The sequence below is a fragment of the Hyperolius riggenbachi genome, chromosome 10 (genome assembly GCF_040937935.1).
Source record: "Hyperolius riggenbachi isolate aHypRig1 chromosome 10, aHypRig1.pri, whole genome shotgun sequence".
Lineage (NCBI taxonomy): Eukaryota > Metazoa > Chordata > Amphibia > Anura > Hyperoliidae > Hyperolius > Hyperolius riggenbachi.
This window is the reverse complement of record NC_090655.1, coordinates 170567994-170589189: the sequence shown is the minus strand read 5'-3', so window position 1 is coordinate 170589189 and position 21196 is coordinate 170567994. Positions and strand designations below refer to the sequence as shown.

Here is a 21196-nt window from a genome sequence, read left to right as displayed (position 1 = left end):
CAGTAGCAAGACAAGGTCCAGCACTCAGCGAACTGATAGCCATCACGGACACCGGACAACTGACAAGACAGGACTTATATACTGGTCAGAGACAGCAATCCCCTCCCCTGGAACTTCCATCCAATCAGCAGTGCTCCTTAGGGAGCCAGTGTCAGCTGACTCTATGTCAGCTGACACATCTCACAGTTGTCTCCCCAGCCTATAAAGGCTGCTGTGAATCGTGCGCGCCCGCCTGGTGACACGGCCGGGATTGCCACGCCGATTCACGTTTGCAGGGGAGCCTGGGATGCCAACAGAGGAGGAACGTGCGTTCAGCTTCCGCCGCTGCCCGGATATGCCGGCGGAGCTGCCGGCATCAAGGTTTGTAACAATAAGATGTGATTACAATGATTTTTTTCTAATGTACTAGCATCCTGGCAGCGAGCACTCTTTCCCCGACAACGGCTCCATTTATGGAGTTGAAACATGTTGGATTGGTGTTTTTTTTTTTTTTAATTTAACATAGGAAAGTAATCAGCAATCTAGTCAAGGCTTAGGACTTAGATCAAGCATATACTGGTGGTGCTGCTGCTCTCTAAGGCTGCTCCAGACATTACACCCCATTTCTGCTACTTTAAAACTCTTAATGGAAAGACTGGACCGAAATTTCAGTGGATTCTAATGTAGCACTTCTCCAGCAACACCTATAACCTTTCAGAACACCTGGATTACTTGGGATGGCAAAGATTTAAGCTGGATTGGATCTTCCTTGGTATCACACACGGCTGAACACTGCACACTTTCCTTGGAATTGACCTGAGACCTTAAAGACTTTCTGCCTCTTTGTGCCCGACCTCTCCCATCCTGTGAGTAACTTTAATCGATTATCTACAGCATCTATGCTCAATAGACTATATTTTTCTACATATATTATATATTATATCTTCAAATTCCTAAACAAAGGACTGTGTTTTCAAATCCATGCTGTCCATCCATACATCTCTGTGTAAGGACAATTTAGTCTATACAGGCCCTTTGATCTCTGCAGGACACCAGCCACAGCTGAGAAAGTTCATACCTTGACTCTAAATAGGGCCTTTCTCAGCAGGAGCCCTGAGCTGTCTCTTGTACAGAGGAATCCTATTCATTCAAAGACCCAAAATACAGAGGAATCCTATTCATCACCTCTCTGGCAACAACTACAGCTCATCAGAAATTATGGATCACTTTGGATGGCTGATATTTAAACTGGATTAAATTTGGACTTGGACTGAAAATGCCTAGCCTGCTAGAAGCTGACCTCAAACTTTGAAATTCTTCAACTTTCTTCAACCCTCAGCTCCTGATCCTTCTTACAGCTTGCAAAAGACCCCTTCCCTTTGATCTCAGCAGGATGTCTATCAGCTGTCCAAATGTCACCATTAAAATACTCAGCTGAGATGCTTATCTTTATTGCAACCTCTGTTCCCAAGAAACTCTTACAAATAGATTCTGCTTTGATTACCCCTCTAAAATCCCTTGGGATTCTCAAGAAAACAAGGCGGGGTAAGAGGGGAAGACGTGCAGGCACCCATAACTCAAAGCCAAAGCAATCCTCACATATCTATAAATCAGCTGTATCAGTAAAGGACCCAGATAACAGAGACAGCTGCCACACTCCTGATTACAACCCCCAGCCAGGAGCTATGAACACAGGCCTCAAAGTTAAGGCAAAACAACATTAAAGCAGTACTCTGCAATGCCAGGTCCATAAACAACAAAACAGCAGTTATTCATGATCTAATAGAGGCTTCAGATCTAGCTTTAATTACAGAGACATGGTTGGATCAGAACTCAGGACCCACTCTTGCGGCTGCGGTACCAGACAATTACTCAGTTTTACACTGTGAACGACAAAACCGCAAGGGAAGAGGATTAGCTTTGTGCTTCAAATCCAGTTTGAATATTAAACCCCTTGCTGTAGCCCCCACCCACTCTTTTGAATGTCTGGCAGCCGAACTCTCAGCTGAGAAAAAAATAAACATACTGCTTGTCTACCGAACCCCTAATGGTGGCTCAGCTTTTCTCAAGGAAATAGCAGAACTTGTATCTTGCATAACACTGAAACACCCTAGGTGGATCATTCTGGGAGACTAACGCATGGGTCGATACACACTCTTCCCAATTTTGAACTCAGCTACTTCTCTCCATGAATGAACTGGGCTTCTCTCAAGCCATCAACCTCCCTACCCACAAAAAAGGACACACTCTGGACCTCATTTTCCATTCAGAACTCCTAATATCCAATGTGGAAATTGATCCAGTAGTTTGGTCAGACCACCACACTGTCCACTTCTCCTTTACAGCACCGGCTACAAAACACCAAGTGAAAGAACTAATAAAATATCGTTCCTTGAAAGGTTTGACACCCCAACACCTGCAGAACAGCCTCAATCTAGGCGGAGTGACAGATCACAACTTAGGCCTTGAACCCATGGTCCCTAAATATAACCACGATGTCTCAGCCGCTTTTGACGCCATAGCTCCATTAAAGATAAAACGTTCCGCACCATTACATCACGCTCGCTGGTTTGACAACTCTATAAAGAAGCTAAAGAAACAGGGACGCAGACTGGAACGAAGGTGGCGCAAACACCAGTCCCCTGATGACAAACTTTCCCTAACTGCTCACCTGAAAAAATATCAAATGGTGATTAGCAAAAAGAAGTCCTTATTCCTGTCTCACGAAATTGCAAATGCAGCCAACAGACCTGCCCAACTATTCCGCACGGTTGACAGTCTCTGCAATCCATCTTGCAGGAAATCCAGCATCAGACCTTCACAGGAACTGTGCGAAAAATGTGCCCACTTCTTCTCAGAAAAAGTCTCCTCCATACGATCTGCCATTCAATTCACATCCCCAGAAACCCATGCAGAGCCATATAACAGGTGCAAAAATAGCCTACCACCATGGTCTGATTTTAAAGTAATCACTGAAAAAGACATCTTGGACATCCTCTCAAACCTTCACCAGACTACCTGCGATCTGGACCCTGGCCCCACTAAGTTCATGTTGAAATGCCCTGAACTATTTACACCGGCATTCCACAAAATAGTCAACGGTTCCTTACAAGAAGGGTGGTTTCCCTCTACTCTGAAAGAAGCAATCGTCAGGCCCCTACTCAAGAAACCATCCTTAGACCCAGATGCTCTAAACAGCTACAGACCTGTCTCTAACCTCCCCTTTCTGGGAAAAGTTATTAAAAAGGCTGTCTACCTCCAACTTGAAGACAGGCTCTCCAGAAACAACATCCTTGACCCTCTTCAATCTGGCTTCAGGAAATATCACAGCTGTGAAAAAGCCCTCACCCAGATTTGCAATGATCTGCTCATTGCAAGAGACAAGGGTCAATGTTCCATCCTAATTTTGCTCGACCTCTCAGCGGCTTTTGACACGGTCGATCATGAAATCTTGCTCAACAGGCTACAAGAGTACTGTGGCATAGATGGCATTGTTCTCCAGTGGTTCAACTCCTTCCTGGCTGGCAGATCACAAAGGGTAGCCTTAGGGCCCTTCCTCTCCAACCCTGTACCACTAAAACACGGTGTACCTCAGGGTACAATATTATCCCCTTTTCTTTTCACCATATACATGGTGCCACTTGGAGAAAGCATACAAAAACATGGCCTGACATATCATTGCTATGCTGATGACACCCAGCTATATTTGTCATTCAAACCTGGCATCACAGACCCTACTCCACAAATAAACTCATGCTTAGCTGAGCTTCAGGAGTGGATGAATATTAATTGGCTAAAACTTAATGTTGACAAAACTGAGGTTCTTGTTATCGAGGGCCAGGACTCAACAGCAAAGCAGCCCCAGTCTCAATCAACACCGCTAAGGATAGGGAGCTCAGACATGAAAAATTCAGACTGTGTGCGCAGCCTGGAAGTACTGATTGATAGGAAATTAAGCTTCAGGAATCAAATCTCAGCTGTTGTGAAACATTCTTTCTTTCATCTAAGGAATATTGCAAAGATTAAACACCTAATTCCTTCAGAGGATCTTCCAACCCTAGTCCATGCCTTCGTCACATCAAGGTTAGACTACTGCAACGCCCTCTACACAGGCCTGCATAGGAAAGACTTAAGCCGCCTGCAATTAGTACAGAATGCCGCCGCAAGGCTGTTAACGAGCCAACCCTGCCATTGCCACATAACACCAACCCTGAGCTCACTCCACTGGCTACCGATAAAATGGAGAATTCTGTTTAAGATTGGCTTACTGACATTCAAATCCTTGCACAATCTGGGCCCTAGATACCTGAAGGACTTGTTGCAACTGCATCACCCCCCCCCCCCACACACACACAATCTTAGATCAAAAGGACGCAACACCATGGTCACCCCCAGAGTCCACCTCAAAACCTTTGGAGACAGAGCCTTTTGTCATGCTGCCCCTACACTTTGGAACTCCCTGCCACACCCAATCAGGACAGCTCCATCCCTGGAAGCATTTAAGTCTAAACTGAAAACCTACCTCTTTAGTCTGGCATTCATGAACATCTGTCTATCTCCTCTGTAACACAACCCAGCCTGCAACCCTGTATTAATCTGAGACACAACTATGCGCTTTGAGTCCTATGGGAGAAAAGCGCTTTACAAATGTTATTGTATTGTATTATTGTATATATCTAGTCTGGTGACAGAATCATATGTTCTAACAAACAGTGAAATCCTACCTTGATATGTGTCTTGGAATCAAACTATCGCATAGTGACTTTATGGAAATGTAAGTAAAAGTTACATTTTAAAATTATATACTTCTGAAGGGATCATTCTGTGTATTCTGCCTGAAGACTAAGTCAGTCCCCACACAGTATCTCTGCCTGCAGGCTGCTTGACTGCCTTCTCCGCCAACAGGGTCCAGGACTCCAGGTGGATCCCTGAATTTTTAAGGATGCTGCTAGCAGAGGCCGCTACCGATGCGTATAAATGCGTATAAATGCCTAATTTTTCTGGCTGCACTGCGGCTGCAACAACAAAACAAAAGGCAATTCCCCTTCATGATAGTTACCTTACCGCGGTGAAGGGGCTTGCATATCACAATGAAGCAATGACCTGTATGAGTGTGTTGGGGGGCACAACCAAGATAATAAGGTTGTTGCTTCATTGGGTATCATTCATAAAAGAGCTGTTGGTAAGGAGAATCAGTGCGGGAAAACACTGCTGCCGGTATTATAGACTTCTGGGTGGGCATTCATAAAAAAAGTGTTCACGTGCGATAGTAGTGCGGAGATTTCCCGAACTAGGCTGGCGGTAGGCTTGCGGAGACACAGGAAGCTGCCGAGTTGATACATTTCCCCCGTGTTCCGCTCTACTGCAGCTGCCTGGGAGGTCTGTGTCTCCATTCACTTTACATTGTTATCGCCACATCAGAGGGAGCGGTATTTCCCGCCCTTCCTCATATAGCTTGAGGTAATTTTTATGAATTACATTTTTGTTACATTTTTTACAAAAAACGCCGCACAAGGCGGTGATTTATCACTCTGCTCGGTAGTGTCAGTTTTTCATGCGGAAAAAGGCTTTATGAATGCCGAACTTGCTGAGTCTTCGGTAAAGTCAGCTGTTTTAAGCATTTCCACATGCGGAAATGCTTTATGAATGATAGCCATTGTGGACAGACAAATTCAATCAGCTGGACAGTCACTGTTGTTCTGTCATTGAGCTACATCAGCCCTACCATATGGGCTGGAAAACCGCCATCGCCTGCACTCTCGCCATCATGTGCACCAGCAGAGTTATCAGTACACAAACAGCTGTTTGTGGTGTGTTACACAGTGAGTTTAGTCTGTCAGTGTGTCAGTGTGAAGCAGTACACTACTTACACTACCTGTTGATCCATGTATACACACGCAAGCACTTTATGCCTCCAATTTAGGAATGCAATGTGATTTCTGCCCTTTAGGGATTATAACCCTGCTCTGCTTCAAATGCATATTTTTATCAGGAACTTTGGGCGTGTTTCCCACTCCGCAATGCCTCCCTCCAGGTGTTCGACCTCTTGAAACATCTTTTCCATCAATTTGTAGCCAGAAATAGTGTTTGTAGTTTTTCAAGTTCGTCTGCCCATTGAAGTCTATTGCATTTCGCCGAGTTCGCCGGTCCGCGGACTTTTGCGGAACACACAGGCACCTAGCTAGCTATCCAAAATCTCTAAATACTACTGTACTACTTTCATCAATCCTAAATAGAGTGGAGGTTGAAGAGAGAGGCCCAGAAGCTGTCAACAGTACTTTGAGACTTTTATGAGTAATATACAAGTCCCCTACAAACCAATCAGACCCAGAGATCTGTCTCTCGGAACTCTCCATGCCACGTCTCACCCCAGAACAACGGAACAATTTGATGAGCCACTCACCAAAGCTGAAATTGAAATGTGCATAGCAAGTTTTCTCTCCAAAAAACGCCCCTGGATTAGATGGGATCCCCATCGAAATTCATAAAAAATTATCTGAAGACCTAACCCCCCTACTTCTGGAAACATATGACACAGCCCTGTAGAACTACCTCCCTCTATGCGTGAAGCCCTGATAATGGTGCTCCTTAAACCAGGGAAAAATCCCTTGATGTGCGAGTTCTACAGGCCCACCCCTTTGCTCCCCCAGTGGACGCTAAGAACACAAAGGCTCTTGCTTTTAGATTAAATGCTGTGATTTTAGACCTAGCAAACCCAGACCAGACCGGGTTCATGCCTGGCAAGAGCACCGCCATAACCTTTCGTAGGCTGACGGGCAACTTGCAATGTTCTCATGTAAACACGGGTCAGAGGGCCATGGCCTCCCTTGACATGGCCAAGGCCTTTGACACAGTGGAATGGCCCTATCTTCAAGTAGTGCTGGGCCAGTTTGGCTTCGGTGATAGGTTTATAAGGTGGGTTAAACTGCTATACACAGAGCGATGTGCCCGCATCTATACCAACTATTGGGTGTCTGGATCTTTTTCCCTGGAACTCAGAACTTGGCAAGGCTGCCCCCTTTCCCCCCTACTTTACGCCCTAGTTGCAGAGCCTCTTGCCTGCCAGCGCACCCTGGCATAATCAGACTCCAGACTGAGCACACGCATGAAAAGTTTTTTATGTATGCGGACTACACCATCCTCTATTTGGCTGACCTGAGACCCTCTCTCTTCCTAGCCCTGGAGGTGATCCAGGAGTCTGGTTACTACTTTGGCCTACAATTAAACAAGGATATATCGGGGGTCTTACCCACCCCACCCTCTCCCCCTCTCCAAATAGTGACATCATTTAAATACCTTGGCATGACTTCAGCTAGACCACAGACGCTACCTAGATAACAAAGGTATACCCACTTCTTCAACTTGTTCGGGATAAGAGTAGAGTATGGACCAAATTACCCTTATTATTATCCTTATTGGTAACGGGGAGAGTGAACCTGGTAAAAATGGTTCTCTTCTCAAAGATTTTGTACATTATTCACCATTCCCCCATATACCATATGCAAATCTTAGTAAGTGCCTGCGCTCTCTAGTATTGAGTCTGTTCTGGTGCAATGGTCGCACCAAACTTAGATATGTGATAATACAGAACGCCAATGGGGTAAGAGATGTGGCCCTACCTTTCTTCTAAAAGTATTATATAGCTGCACAGTTACATCAATTAGCTGTATGGTTTTCTCCGATACCAACCACAATCCCAAAATATACAGTTACGAATCAGATCTCTATTGGGGATCCCTAGCTTTAGACCCCCTACTTGGTACCCTTTTCCGGAACAATGTTAAAAACACTCTACTTGACTAAGCAGTTAAGGTATGGCAGTGGATCCTAAAGTACTTCCCAGACAAGATAATAGGATACTACTACTCCCCCTATGGGAAAACCCCAAATTTGTTTTGCAGTATCCCGGGGGTCTTTGGGTCTCAAGGGGCATTGTATTCCTCGGCCAGATTGTGGAAGGGGGAAGACTCTAGCCCTACGCCGAACTAGCATCTAGAATTGATCTGCCACACATTCTTTTTCACTATGGACAAATCTCACATGCCCTCAGAGGTCAATTTGGGTCCAACCCCATCACTACATACACCTCAACTATCATAGAAGTCATTAAAAATGGTCAATACAAACATATGGTTGGAGAACTCTGCTCGCTTCTCATACAACATAAAGCAAACATTTACACCACTCCCTCCAAAAACAAGTGGATTGAATGTGGTCTTGCCATTGGAGAAGAAGACTGTGACTATCAACAAGTAATCAGGCTGGTCTCCCCATGCATAAGGGAAAGGCTAAAACAGCTATATCATCCACCAATCTTATCTCTCCATCATTAAACTAGCTAAATTTGACCTACATGCCTCCTCCAGTTGTAAAGTGCCTATACCCCAATCCCTACATTATTCCACTTAATATGGGAGTTTCCTCCCATATTGATGTACTGGAAACAGGTAGTCCAGTTTTTACACAGAAAGATGGGCTGTCCTGTCCTGGTTGACCCTACACTTTGTATACTTGGTCTTAGTGATGAGTCACTGCATAAAAATACCAAATTATTTTTATCTCTATCCCTTTTTTCGTGCCAGACAGGAGATAGCTCATAAGTGGTTATCACCTGAGATACCCAATTTAAAAATTGGGTGTCCAGGGTTGATTGTGCTCTCCCCTACAAGAAACTGGTCTACCTGCACAAAAAGTTCCCCACTGAATCTGTCATGGGATTGATGCACCGAGAGATAGCCTTTCTTCTTAGTGCCTATTGACTTATTGGTCTACGTAACATTCCTCTTATGGTATATTTATGAATATATATGCCTTTATGTAAAACACTACACTCTGTGTGTCTGTATCCCCACGTGAAGTGTAAGGTCTACCTTTATACCGCTTACTTGTATGTTTCTGTATTAAAGTTTATGACACAAACAATGTACCTTTAATCTGCTTTGCACCAGCAGTGTGTAATATAACCTTTTATTGTTCTAATAAACCTTGTGTTAAAAAAAAACAAAACACACAAACCAACCAAAAAATTAGATTCAGAAAATCCCCAGACCATAAGTGAATAAAAAGACACCAGTCAAATATTTTTTTTTTCCCCACCATGACAGTGGTACATACATTTATCTTACTAAGCATATTTTTAATTCAGGTTAGCTTTAATTCTGAGACGATGTCAGTGACTTAATCAGCATCATCCATCACTGTCTTCAGCCAGAACTTCTTCATCTTTTTGGCTACAGCTTTGATGGAGAGATCCAAAGAAAAGAGACCGGAACTAACAAAGAAACAGAAAATATTAAATATGTTATTTAAACAAAAGCCTATGACAACAAATTAACTACAAAAAAAGAAAATAAAATCTTTACAATATGTAAAAAGAGGCTAGGGGAGCCCTTTGCCCAAACAATAATACATTTCATCCATATTTTAATCCATTATCATTTTTATGAAAATGTATTAAGAGGTTTCAATTTATTTATTTATTGTATTTATAAAGCGCCAACATATTACGCAGCGCTTTCAATCTCTGTTAGCATAGACACTCTGAGTCTATAACTTTTGTTAACACTGTAGCCCCAAAATGTAATGTAATCTTTGACCGCACAACTTAATTAACATTCCTAAAGTACATTTCGAAGAGCAGAATCTAGTTACATAGTTATTTGGGTTGAAAAAAGACATATGTCCATCGAGTTCAAACAGAAAATAAAGTACAACAATAGCCTGCACCCGCACATATCCCTGTTGATCCAGAGGAAGGCAAAAAACCCTTACAAGGCTAGATATGTCACGAACATAGAATTTTCTTTTTGCGCATGCAAACTTCTGCAAAATTTTCGCAAATATGCAAATCTGGCGACCTGCCATAAAAGAGTAAGGAGGTTGGTAAAACTTCAAGTAGCCCATTTCATGTAAACAAAATTGGTAAATGTAGTGGTAAAAATATAAAGTTCATGGTAACCAATGATAGGAGCCTTGCAAATAAAATAGACGAACTAGAGTTAATTCTGATTGACAAAGGCTATGACATTGTGGGAATAACCAAGACATGGATGGATGAAAGCAATGACTGGATAGCTAATTTAGAGGGATACAATGCGTTTAGGAAGGATAGAACAGGGATAAAAAGTGGAGGGGTTTGTCTCTTTGTTAAGAATTCTTTTACAGTGGTCTTGAACGATGAGATGGAGGAAGATTGTGAAGATGTGGAGTCCGTTTGGGTAAATATTCATGGTGGAAATAAAGGTTGCCAATTGCTTATTGGGGTATGCTACAGACCACCACATATTCATGAAGCTGCAGAACTGCAATTACTACAGCAGATTGAAAAAGCTGCAAGTAAAAATTAGGTCATAGTTATGGGTGACTTCAACTTTCCAGACATTGACTGGAGTATTGAGGCTACCCTTTCTGGTAAAAGCAGCTAATTTCTGGCATCACTACAGGACAATTAATTGACTCAAATAGTAACGGAACCAACTAGGGGGAATGCGTTACAGGAACTGATCATTTCTAATAGACCAGATAATGTATCAAATGTGCAAGTTCAAGAACATTTGGGAAATAGTGATCACAACATGATAACGTTTGATCTGGTGACTGATAGGCCGCGGGGCAGCGGGACCACAAACAATGAATTTTAGAAAAGTAAAGTTCAATCAACTCAGGCAGGCACTAAGTTTGGTGAACTGGGATAATGTACTACAAGGGGAGGACACTGAAGGGAAGTGGCAAGCTTTTAAACTTATTCTTAATCAATATTGTAGTATGTATATCCTATATGGAAACAAAATGTCTACTAATAAAAAAAGGCCTCTATGAATGAATAGAAAGGCTAGAGATAAAATTAAGAGGAAAAAGAATGCATATAAGGTCCTAAAACAGGAGGGGACTGAGGCTACATTAAGCAATTATAAGGAGTGCAATAAAAATTGTAAAAAAGAAATGAGGCTGGCAAAGACTGAAGCTGAAAATCGAATCGCTAGGGATATCAAATCTAACCCAAAAAAGTTTTAAAAGTACATCAAATCTAAAAAAAGAAAGGTTGACTGTATTGGACTCCTAAAGGATGAAGGTGGGAACTCAATGGTGGATGACCAAGGTAAGGCAGAGTTATTAAATGCTTTCTTTGCTTCTGTCTTCACAAGGGAAACACCACTGTTGCAAATTAAAGAGGCAGAAGAGTCTCAATCTTCCAACTGTAATATTAAATACTTAACGCAGGAAGAAGTGAAGGCAAGACTAAATAAATAAAAAAAAGACAAGGCACCTAGCCCGGATGGCATGCATCCTCGGGTCCTAAGGGAATTAAGTTCAGTTATAGATAAACTCGTTTTATCTTATCTTTTGTGACTCTTTCAACTGGCAGAGTCCCAGTGGATTGGCGTACAGCCCACGTTTTCCCATTATTTAAGAAGGGCAAAAAATCAGATCCAGGAAATTATAGACCTCTAAGCTTAACATCAGTTGTATGCAAACTATTTGAGGGGTTACTAAGAGATACTATACATGACTTCAAAGCAGAAAATAATCTTATTTCTCAGCATCAACATGGGTTTACTAAAGACAGGTCCGTTGTGACTAACATGCTCAGCTTTTATGAGGTAGTGAAAGCTAATGTGGGTATTGGGAATGCTGTAGATGTGATATACTTGGACTTTGCAAAGGCCTTCGACACTGTTCCCCACAGAAGTCTGGTGCAAAAGTTGAGGATGCAAGGACTGAGTCTGTGTGCATGGATAGGGAACTGGCTAATGGACAGAAAACAAAGAGTTGTGGTCAATGGATCATACTCAAAATGGGAGACTGTTAGCAGTGGGGTCCCACAGGGGTCTGTACTGGGTCCAGTGCTCTTCAATTTATTTATTAATGACCTAGTAGATGCCGTAGTGAGCAATGTTGCTATTTTTGCAGATGATACAAAATTGTGCAGAATCATGAACTCTCAGGAAGATAGGGACATGTTGCAACAGGATCTGGATAGGATGGCTATATGGGCACATAAATGGCAGATTAAATTCAATGTTGAAAAATGTAAAGTCATGCATTTTGGTCGTACCAGCGGTCTAGCACATACATGGCAAACTCCGGCCCGCGGCCAAATTTGGCCCTCAGACCCATTAAATATGGCATTATTTTTGGCCCACTCTAGACCACCAGGGAAGCTATATTGGAGGTGAAGCCCTAGAACACCAGGGAAGCCATATCGGGAGGTAGGGGGAAATCACTAAAACTGTATAGGGGAGGGTGGGGGTCTCTAGACACCAGAGAACTTTATAAGGGAGGAAGGTGGTCAGTAGACATTGAGGTTGGCCCGCGACTAGGTCCCAGTGTACAATTTTGGACCACTTTGTATTTGAGTTTGAAACCCCTGGTCTAGCACCATACAAAATAAATGGGATACAGTTGGGGGCATCAAACTTGGAGAAGGACTTAGGAGTACTCATCGACTACAAGTTAAATAATCATACTCAATGTCAAGATGCTGCAGCTAAAGCTAAAAAAAAATTTGGGATGCATTAAAAGGGAAATAAAAACTCGAGATGCTAGCATAATATTGCCCCTGTTTAACTCTCTAGTAAGGCCACATCTGGAATATGGAATTCAGTTCTGGGCACCACATTACAGGAAAGATATTGCAGTTTTAGAGCAGGTGCAAAGACGAGCAACAAAACTGATACATGGGATGGAAGGTCTCAATTACCAAGAAAGGTTAGATAAACTGGGTTTATTTAGCCTAGAGAAAAGACTCCTTAGAGGGGATCTAATTAACATGTATAAACACATCAGAGGCAATATAAAAGCTTGGCGGATGAGCTTTTTGTCCCTAGGCCTTCTCAAAGGACTAGAGGGCATGATCTGCGCATGGAGGAAAAACGTTTTAGCCATTTATTTAGGAAAGGGTTCTTTACAGTAAGAGCGATTAAGATGTGGAATGCATTGCCACAGAAAGTAGTTATGGCAAACTCTATACCTGCATTTAAAGGGGGCTTAGATGCTTTCCTTGCATTGAAAGACATCCATGGCTACAATTACTAGGTAATGCCTAATGATGTTGGGAAGTCAGGAAGGAATTTTTTTCCCTTATGAGGCTAATTGGACCATGCCTTGTAAGGGTTTTTCGCCTTCCTCTGGATCAACAGGGATATGTGAGGGAGCAGGCTGGTGTTGTACTTTTTTCTCTGGTTGAACTCGATGGACGTATGCATTTTTTTAACCCAAATAACTATGTAAGTATGTAACCTCAATGGGCAGGCACATTTTAAAACATATGAACACTGTTTCTGGCCATAAAAGTGATGAAAAAGTTGTTTCAAGGGGTCTAACACCTGGATAGGGGTATGCCAAAGGGGGATCCATGCCAAAAGATTCGACCAAAAATTACAGAGTTGACGCAAAGTCAAGTAAACCCTAATAGAAAGAAATCCCATTATGCACAGCTCTGCGTGTCAGTGGGCTGTGGAGTGTCTCACACAGAGAAATGCAATAGTACTATCAGAATACAGTGAAATAATAATGCATTGGAGTGGTTCTGTGCCTGCAACTTAAAGCGGATCCGAGATGAAAAACAAGTAACTTGTCTATTTATCTTATCTAAAATTTAGATAGTTTTCACAGCAAATCTAACTGCAAACAGCTTAAACAGTTTATGATTATTTATTTCTGTGATACAATGAGGGCAGCCATGTTCTGTTTGTCTCATTACACAGGGAAACTGATCGTATCTCCAGCTCACAGCCTGTGACAAATTCAGTCCCCCCTCTCCTCCTCCCTCCTCCCCTCTGCCTCTGAAATCTCTGGCTAGTAACACATCCTCCTCCTCCAGCCCTGACTGAGCTCCCATAAGTCCTTGCTACCTGGGACTGAGTGCCAAGGCTCTCTGAAAAGCTGTGGGTGAGGCTTGTTTAGTTTATAGGGAATTAGAGTATTAAAACAAAACAAAAAAAGTATTTGGCTTGAGGAATGCCCTATAAACTATATGAAAGGAACACAATTATGCAATGAGTAAAAGTTTATCTCGGATCCACTGTAATGAGGCAACAGCAGTAGTGTGCACACAGCTCTGGGAGTCAGTGGGCAGTGGAGTGTCACACACACACAAAATAAAACAAAAAACCCACAGGAGACTGATGTGCTAGCCCTCAAAAGGGCTGTTTGGAGTGCTTTCACAGCAAGTAAGAAAGAACACAGGCCTAGCTAATACTTTCCCTACCTATCTGCAGCAAGTCTGACCCTGCTTTCACTAACAGTCAGCAGCCAGCAGAGAATTGATCCAATATGGCCACTGCAGCTGTTTTTTGATAGGGGGTGGGGGTTCAGGAAGGGGAGATAGCCGATTGGCTGCCATGTGTCTACTGACTGTGAGGTAAGGGGTCAAAGTTTAGCTCAATGATAATGTATTGGGGCGAATCGAACACACCAAATGTTCACTGTTCGCCACAAATGCGAACAGTCGATGTTCACAGAATACTGCTCCCCGGCGAACTGTTCGGGACATCTCTATACAAGGTATGGTCCAATTAGCCCCAAAAGGGAAAAAAATCCTTCCTGACTCCAGATGGCAATCAGATAAAATTCCTGTATTAACACCACCGGAAAATCAGCCTATGAGAGCCAATCGCTCTCCTGTCTCCCAGGGGGACTGTCTCCAGTACAGCGCTGTTGTAGGTTGCAGCGCTGTACAGTGCAAATAGACAGCAGTTTCGCCATGCAACAGTCTCCTAGTGGCGATCGCCGCTGGTAGATTAATGACGAAGCGGAGCTCCGTCATTCAAGTGGAGATGCGCGCGCATTAGCGTGCGTGATAACCTGCAAAACCCCACGCCAGGACTTTAAGCCAATTGGCATGGAGTGGTCCTGGGGCTGCTGCTGCTTTCACGCCAATCGTGTGGAGCGGTCGGCAAAGGGTTAAAAGCCTAGGGACAAAGTTAATCCGCCAAGCTTTTATATTGCTTTCTGATGTATTTATACATGTTAATTAGATTTCCTCTAAGGCGTCTTTTCTCCAGACTAAATAAGCACAGTTTATCTAACTTTTCCTGTTAAGTGAGACCCTCCATCCCTTTAACCTCCTTGGCGGTAATCCCGAGCTGAGCTCGGGGTATGCCGCCGGAGGTCGCCGCTCAGGCCCTGCTGGGCCGATTTTCGTTCTGAAAAAAGCAGCACACGCAGCCGGCACTTTGCCAGCCGCGTGTGCTGCCCGATCGCCGCCGCTCCGCGGCGATCCGCCGCGTGCAGCGGCGAAAGAGGGTCCCCCCAGCCGCCCGAGCCCAGCGCAGCCGGAACAAACAGTTCCGGCCGGCGCTAGGGGCTGGATCGGGCGGCTCTGACGTCAGGACGTCGACTGACGTCCATGACGTCACTCCGCTCGTCGCCATGGCGACGAGGAAAGCGAAACAAGATAGGCCGCTCATTGCGGCCTATCTTGTTACTTTTGATTGCCGGAGGCGATCGAAAGTACGCTTCCGGAGCGCCCTCTAGTGGGCTTTCATGCAGCCAACTTTCAGTTGGCTGCATGAAATATTTTTTTTTTAATTTAAAAAAAACCACATTGCAGCCTCCCTGGCAAAATAAATAAACCGCCAGGGAGGTTAATCAATGTTGTTGCTCATCTCTACACCTGTGATAAAAAGGCGATATCGCTTCAGGTTCCGGCACCTGGTGAGATGGCTGTGCTAAACGCTCCAAGGAATCCACCATTGAGAGTTAAAGTGGATCCGAGATGAACTTTTGCTCATTGCATAATTGTGTTCCTTCCCTATTGTTTATAGGGCATTCCTCAAGCCAAATACTTTTTTGTTTTTGTCTTCATACTCTTCTTCCCTATAAACTAAAGAAGCCATACCCACAGGTTTTCAGAGAGCCAAGGCACCTTCAGACAGTAGCAAGGGCTCATGGGAGCTTAGTCTGGGCAGGAGGAGGGGAAGGTATTACTAGCCAGAGATTTCAGAGGCAGAGGGGAGGAGGGAGGAGGAGGGGGATTACGTTTTTTTTGCTCAAGTTGCAGATAATCCTGCTTTTGTGTAATGTTTACAAACAACATGGCTGCTGTCATTGTACCACAGGAATAATCAATCATATTCTATTAAAGCAGTTTGCAGCTAGATTTGCTGTGTAAACTACCCAAACTTTAGATAAGATATATAGACAAGTTACTTGTTATAGTTAGTTTTTCATCTCGGATCCACTTTAACTTCTGCGTACCCTGTGAGACCAACGTCAGCTGCGTGCAGCAAAAGACGCTCCAGGTCCTGTCTAAGATGGTAGATGCTGGCTTAGGAGGTGGCGCTTCAGAGCCAGAACATGAAGGAGGTTCGCGCCTGCCAGTGGACTACAAGGCTCTTGCAAAGGAGATGGTGGATTTTCTAAAGCTTGATCTTTTTGCTAGGATGTCGGAGGCTATTGGCTGCCATTTAAAGGACATTGAGAAGGAGGTAACGGGTGTGGTGTAGCAGGTATCGGAAGTAGAGCAAAAAGATAGTGACTTGGAGGATAAGATGGAGGCACAAGGCCTGCACAAACAGCTTGTAATAAACAAGTTATCATTTTGAAAAGCTTGACGATCTTGAGAACCGCTCTAGGCAGAATAATTTGAGATTTATTGGTATACCAGAGACAGTGATGCCAGCAGATTTAGGGCATCTATCTGTTCCACAGATCTTCCAAAAATACTGGGGTTCAATACTTTGCTTAAAGTGAACCTCCGGACTAAAAATCGACTCAGCAGCACTGAAAAGGCTTGGTGTTTCTTTACCAGTTTCATAGCATCAGAACTTTGTTTCTCTTATACAAGCCTCATTTTTAGCAGCACAGAAGAAAACTACCCGGGCTTTTTTCCCCTGATGCTGTGCAAAGCATAATGGGATTTCTGATGTTGTTGTTCTTGTTCTGCTGTTTTGGTGCAATTTTTTTTTTTTACATTTTGAATTTGACATTTGAAGCCTAGCGTGTGCAGCTGGGAGGGGTAATCAGGACACAGGACAGTTGGAACCTTGTCTCCTGCTCCTTGTCACCTCCTTTCAACCAAAAAGATGGCTGCCCCCATGACAAAGATGGCAACCCCCATGAATCACAAACATTTTTAAAACAGGGTGGGTAAGAGATTATATTACCTATCTATTCTAATTAACATAACTAATGTAACTTGCTGACAGTATGTTTGTTTAGGCTGAAGTTCCCCTTTAAGGTGGAACGCGCACACCGTGTGGGTCTCTCCCCCCTGTACTGACTGTAAAACACCAAAACCAGTGATAGCAAGAGATCTTGATTACTTGGAAAAGTCTGCATTGATGAGAGCTTATAGGAATCAACAGCAGCTGGACTATCAGGGGCACAAGATCCTTATGTTTGCAGATTATTCTGCCGAACTGAATAGAGCACGGAAAGCGTTTAATCCTTTGTGTCAACTTCTTGTAAAGAAGAATATTTGTTTTGCATTGAACTATCCTGCAACATATGTTTATGACACTGATCGCAGGGCCTCCTCATTTATCTCCTCTCAGTAAGCAGAGAAATCTGCACATGTCAGTCATACCTGTGCTGGCTCGGCCAGCCGCGCCAGCACTGATGTCATCAGCAGCGTTCCGGCGAGGAGACACGTGTGCGCAGACCAGCTTGGAAAGGAAGGAAGGCGTGTGTGTGGACAGCGTCGCGCTCCTTATACACTTAGGAAGCGTGTCAGCTGATCGGCTGTCAGCTGACACGCATGGAGCCACCCCCGGATCCTGATTCGCTGGGCTGCTGGGGGGTGTGGCTATCCTGTCATCCCAAGCTTCTTTAGCCTCGTGCGATCAGTCACTTGTTGTCTGTTCTAGCTAACACAACCTTGTGGAGGCTCCAGACCTTAGTCAGTCCGTGTGTGCTTTGAACTATTGTTATTACTTGTTGCTGACCTTGCCTGATTACTTACTCTGATTCGGTCTCCTGATTTTGTACCTCTGCCCATCTGATCTGTTGCCGACTCGATTGCCTGACCATTCTTTGTATCATATAGCCGTGACAGTTCTGCCTTCAGCTGTCACTGTCTATAAGACATTTCCCTTTCAGGGAACGTCTGATAGTGTCTGTCTGCTAGGTGGCCCTCATACACTAGCAGATCGTTAGATTAGAACAGACCAATCAATTATGGAGGAACTTTGCAAACAGGTGCAAAACCTCACTACGGCTGTTGCTAACCTGAGTAACACGGTAGCCGCGCAACAGCAGCAATTGGACAGGTTGTCGCAGGTTGTCCGCTCCTTACAACCGCAACAGGCAGTCCAAGCGGCTCCACCCATTCCAACGGTGGTAGAACCCACGATGCCTCTACCCGAGAAATTCTCAGGGCATAGGAGTGATTTCAGTAACTTTCAAAATCGTTGTCAGTCATATTTTGAAATGAGGCCTATTTCCTCAGGCAGTGAGCTGCAGCGAATCACCCCGATTAAAACCTCTTACAGGGTAATTCCCAAACTTGGGCATATAATCTGCCTCCCCAGCATGAAGCCCTTAAGTCTGTTAAAGACTTCTTTGACGCCATGGCAATAATTTATGATGACCCAGATATGGCTGCTACCGCGGTGCGTAAACTTCGTAGTCTCCGTCAGGGACGTAACACTGCTGAAGACTACGCAGCAGAATTTAGGAAATGGGCAAGTGCTTCTAGGTGGGAAAATTATGCTTTGCTCGACCAGTTTTTAATGGGCTTGTCTGACAAAGTTTCGGAACTATTAATTGGCCATCCTGAGCCTCGTTCGTTAGACGAGGCTATTTCTCTGGCTATAAAAGTTGACCGTAGAATTCGTTATCATCATCAGAGCAGGTCTCGGTCCTTCCCACATAGTTCAGTCGTTACCCCCACCTTGGAATATTCATTTAATACCTATGCAGCAAAAATTGTATGTTGCGGGAATTGACAACTGTCCTTTACAGGATAAGCAACCTCTTTCCCAGACCTCACCACTCACCTGTCGGATTGGTCTCTTTCATGTTGAGGAGATGCAGTTTTAGGTTCTCAAAAGGTCTTCCTGCTCTATTGTTTTAGGGCTTCCTTGGTTGCAGAAGCATTCTCCTCATTTTGATTGGAGGTCAGGGCAACTCACCTCCTGGTCTCCTTTTTGTCAAAAAAATTGTCTGCAAAATTTGCCTCTTCTTTCTGTTCAGTTGGGTTTAGGAGGTGTGCCTACGCAGTATGTTGACTATTCTGATGTATTCTCACCTCAATCTGCTGATAAACTCCCTCCACATAGACCCTTCGATTGTCCCATTGAGTTACGACCCGGCACCATGCCTCCTAGGGGTCATATCTACCCCCTGTCTGGTTCTGAAAAAAACTGTCATGAAAGCGTACATTAAGGAAAATTTAGAGATGGGTTTTATCCGGCCTTCTAACTCTCCAGCAGGAGCCGGGATTTCTTTGTACAGAAAAAAGATGGTGGTCTGCGACCTTGTACTGACTATAGGGGTCTGAATAACATTACTATTAAAAACAGGTACCCCTTACCTCTTGAGTATCTGTTTTCTCAAGTCACTGGAGCACAGATTTTCTCAAAACTAGATCTCCGAGGGGCATACAATTTAATCAGGATCAGACAGGGGGATGAGTGGAAGACTGCCTTTAATACTCAAGATGGCCACTACGAGTATTTAGTTATGCCATTCGGCCTGTGCAACGCTCCCGCAGTCCTCCAAGACTTTGTAAATGAAATATTCAGGGATGTTCTCGGTAGGTTCGTCATTGTATATTTGGAAGATATTCTTATTCTCTCACAATTCTGTCGATGAACATCGTCAGCATGTAAAATTTGTTTTGCAAAAATTAAGGGAGAATTCGCTCTATGCCAAGTTAGAAAAATTGTGTTTTCGAGGTCACAGAGATTCCTTTCCTGGGTTATATCATTTCCAACTCCGGGCCTTCTATGGATCAGAAGAAAGTCGCGGCAGTTCTGGAATGGCCTCAGCCCCTGGGTCTGAAACCCCTTCAGAGGTTCTTGGGGTTTGCGAATTACTATCGCAAGTTTATTCACAATTTTTCTTCCATTGTAGCTCCGTTATCTGATCTAACCAAAAAGGGAGCTGACCCTGCCAATTGGTCTCGAGAAGCCATTCGAGCCTTTTCTATCCTTAAAGAGGCCTTCTGTTCTGCTCCAATATTGCAACATGCAGATGTTCTTCGTCCCTTTGTGGTCGAGGTAGATGCCTCAGAAGTAGGAGTTGGGGCCGTTCTGTCTCAATATTCCGGTCAGCCTGAACGCTTGCATCCCTGCGCCTTTTTCTCTAGGAAATTCTCTCCTGCCAAATGAAATTATGACATTGGTAATAGAGAATTATTGGCAGTCAAAATGGCCTTTGAAGAATGGAGGCATTGGCTGGAAGAGGCAGAACATATCATTACTGTGTATACCGATCACAAAAACCTCGAATACATAGAAAATGCCAAGCTTTTAAATCCTCGACAAGCCCGATGGGCTCTCTTTTCTCATTTTAGATTTATAATTACGTACAAGCCTGGTTTAAAAAATGTAAAGGCAGATGCCTTGTCCCGATGTTTTGAACCAGAAGAATCCCTGTCTCCTAATCCCACCAATATTTTGTCCGATCACATCATCATTTCCGTAGCAGAATTGTCTCATGACCTGTTGGAGATACTGCCACAGTTTCAAACAGATGCTCCTCCAGATAAACCTCCAGAATTACTGTTTGTCCCTCTACATTTACGTCTTTCAGTTTTGCAACAGTTCCACTGTAGTAAACTAGCTGGTCATCCAGGAGTGGCTAGATCTGGTGTGATCTGGTTTTCTTGTATTCCTGTATTGTCATATTGCTGTATGTCACCCCTAAATATTGTCTGTAACCTAAATTAATGTTCAGCGCTGCGTAATATGTTGGCGCTTTATAAATACAATAAATAAATAAATAAATAAAATAGATCTCAGGAGTTACTTCTATGTCATCTTTGGTGGCCCTCTATTCGGGATGACTGTAAGGACTTTGTTGCGGCATGCACCGTCTGCGCACGAAGTAAACCTTCTAGGAAGCCTCCTTCTGGTACCCTGCAGCCTTTACCTGTCCCCAATGCTCCTTGGACACATATCTCTATGGACTTTGTAGTAAATCTTCCCCCATCCCAGGGAAAGACTGTGATTTGGGTTGTGGTAGATCGATTTAGCAAAATGGCACATTTTATACCGCTAGAGAAACTGCCTTCTGCCAAAGAATTAGCGGATTTGTTTATCGAAAACAT

At 43.8% G+C, this 21196-nt stretch overlaps 1 protein-coding gene across 3 annotated transcripts in view; it reads right to left on the bottom strand.

Moving 5' to 3' along the window:
- Positions 1–8903: 8903 nt before the first annotated feature.
- Positions 8904–21196, bottom strand: part of RAD9A (RAD9 checkpoint clamp component A) — a 621237-nt gene continuing 608944 nt past the window's right edge. For all 3 annotated transcript variants that reach the window (XM_068255230.1, XM_068255228.1, XM_068255229.1), the window contains one exon: positions 8904–9250. In XM_068255230.1, the coding sequence (XP_068111331.1) occupies positions 9157–9250 (94 nt within the window). In that variant the 3' untranslated portion in view covers positions 8904–9156. The remainder of the gene's footprint in view (positions 9251–21196) is intronic.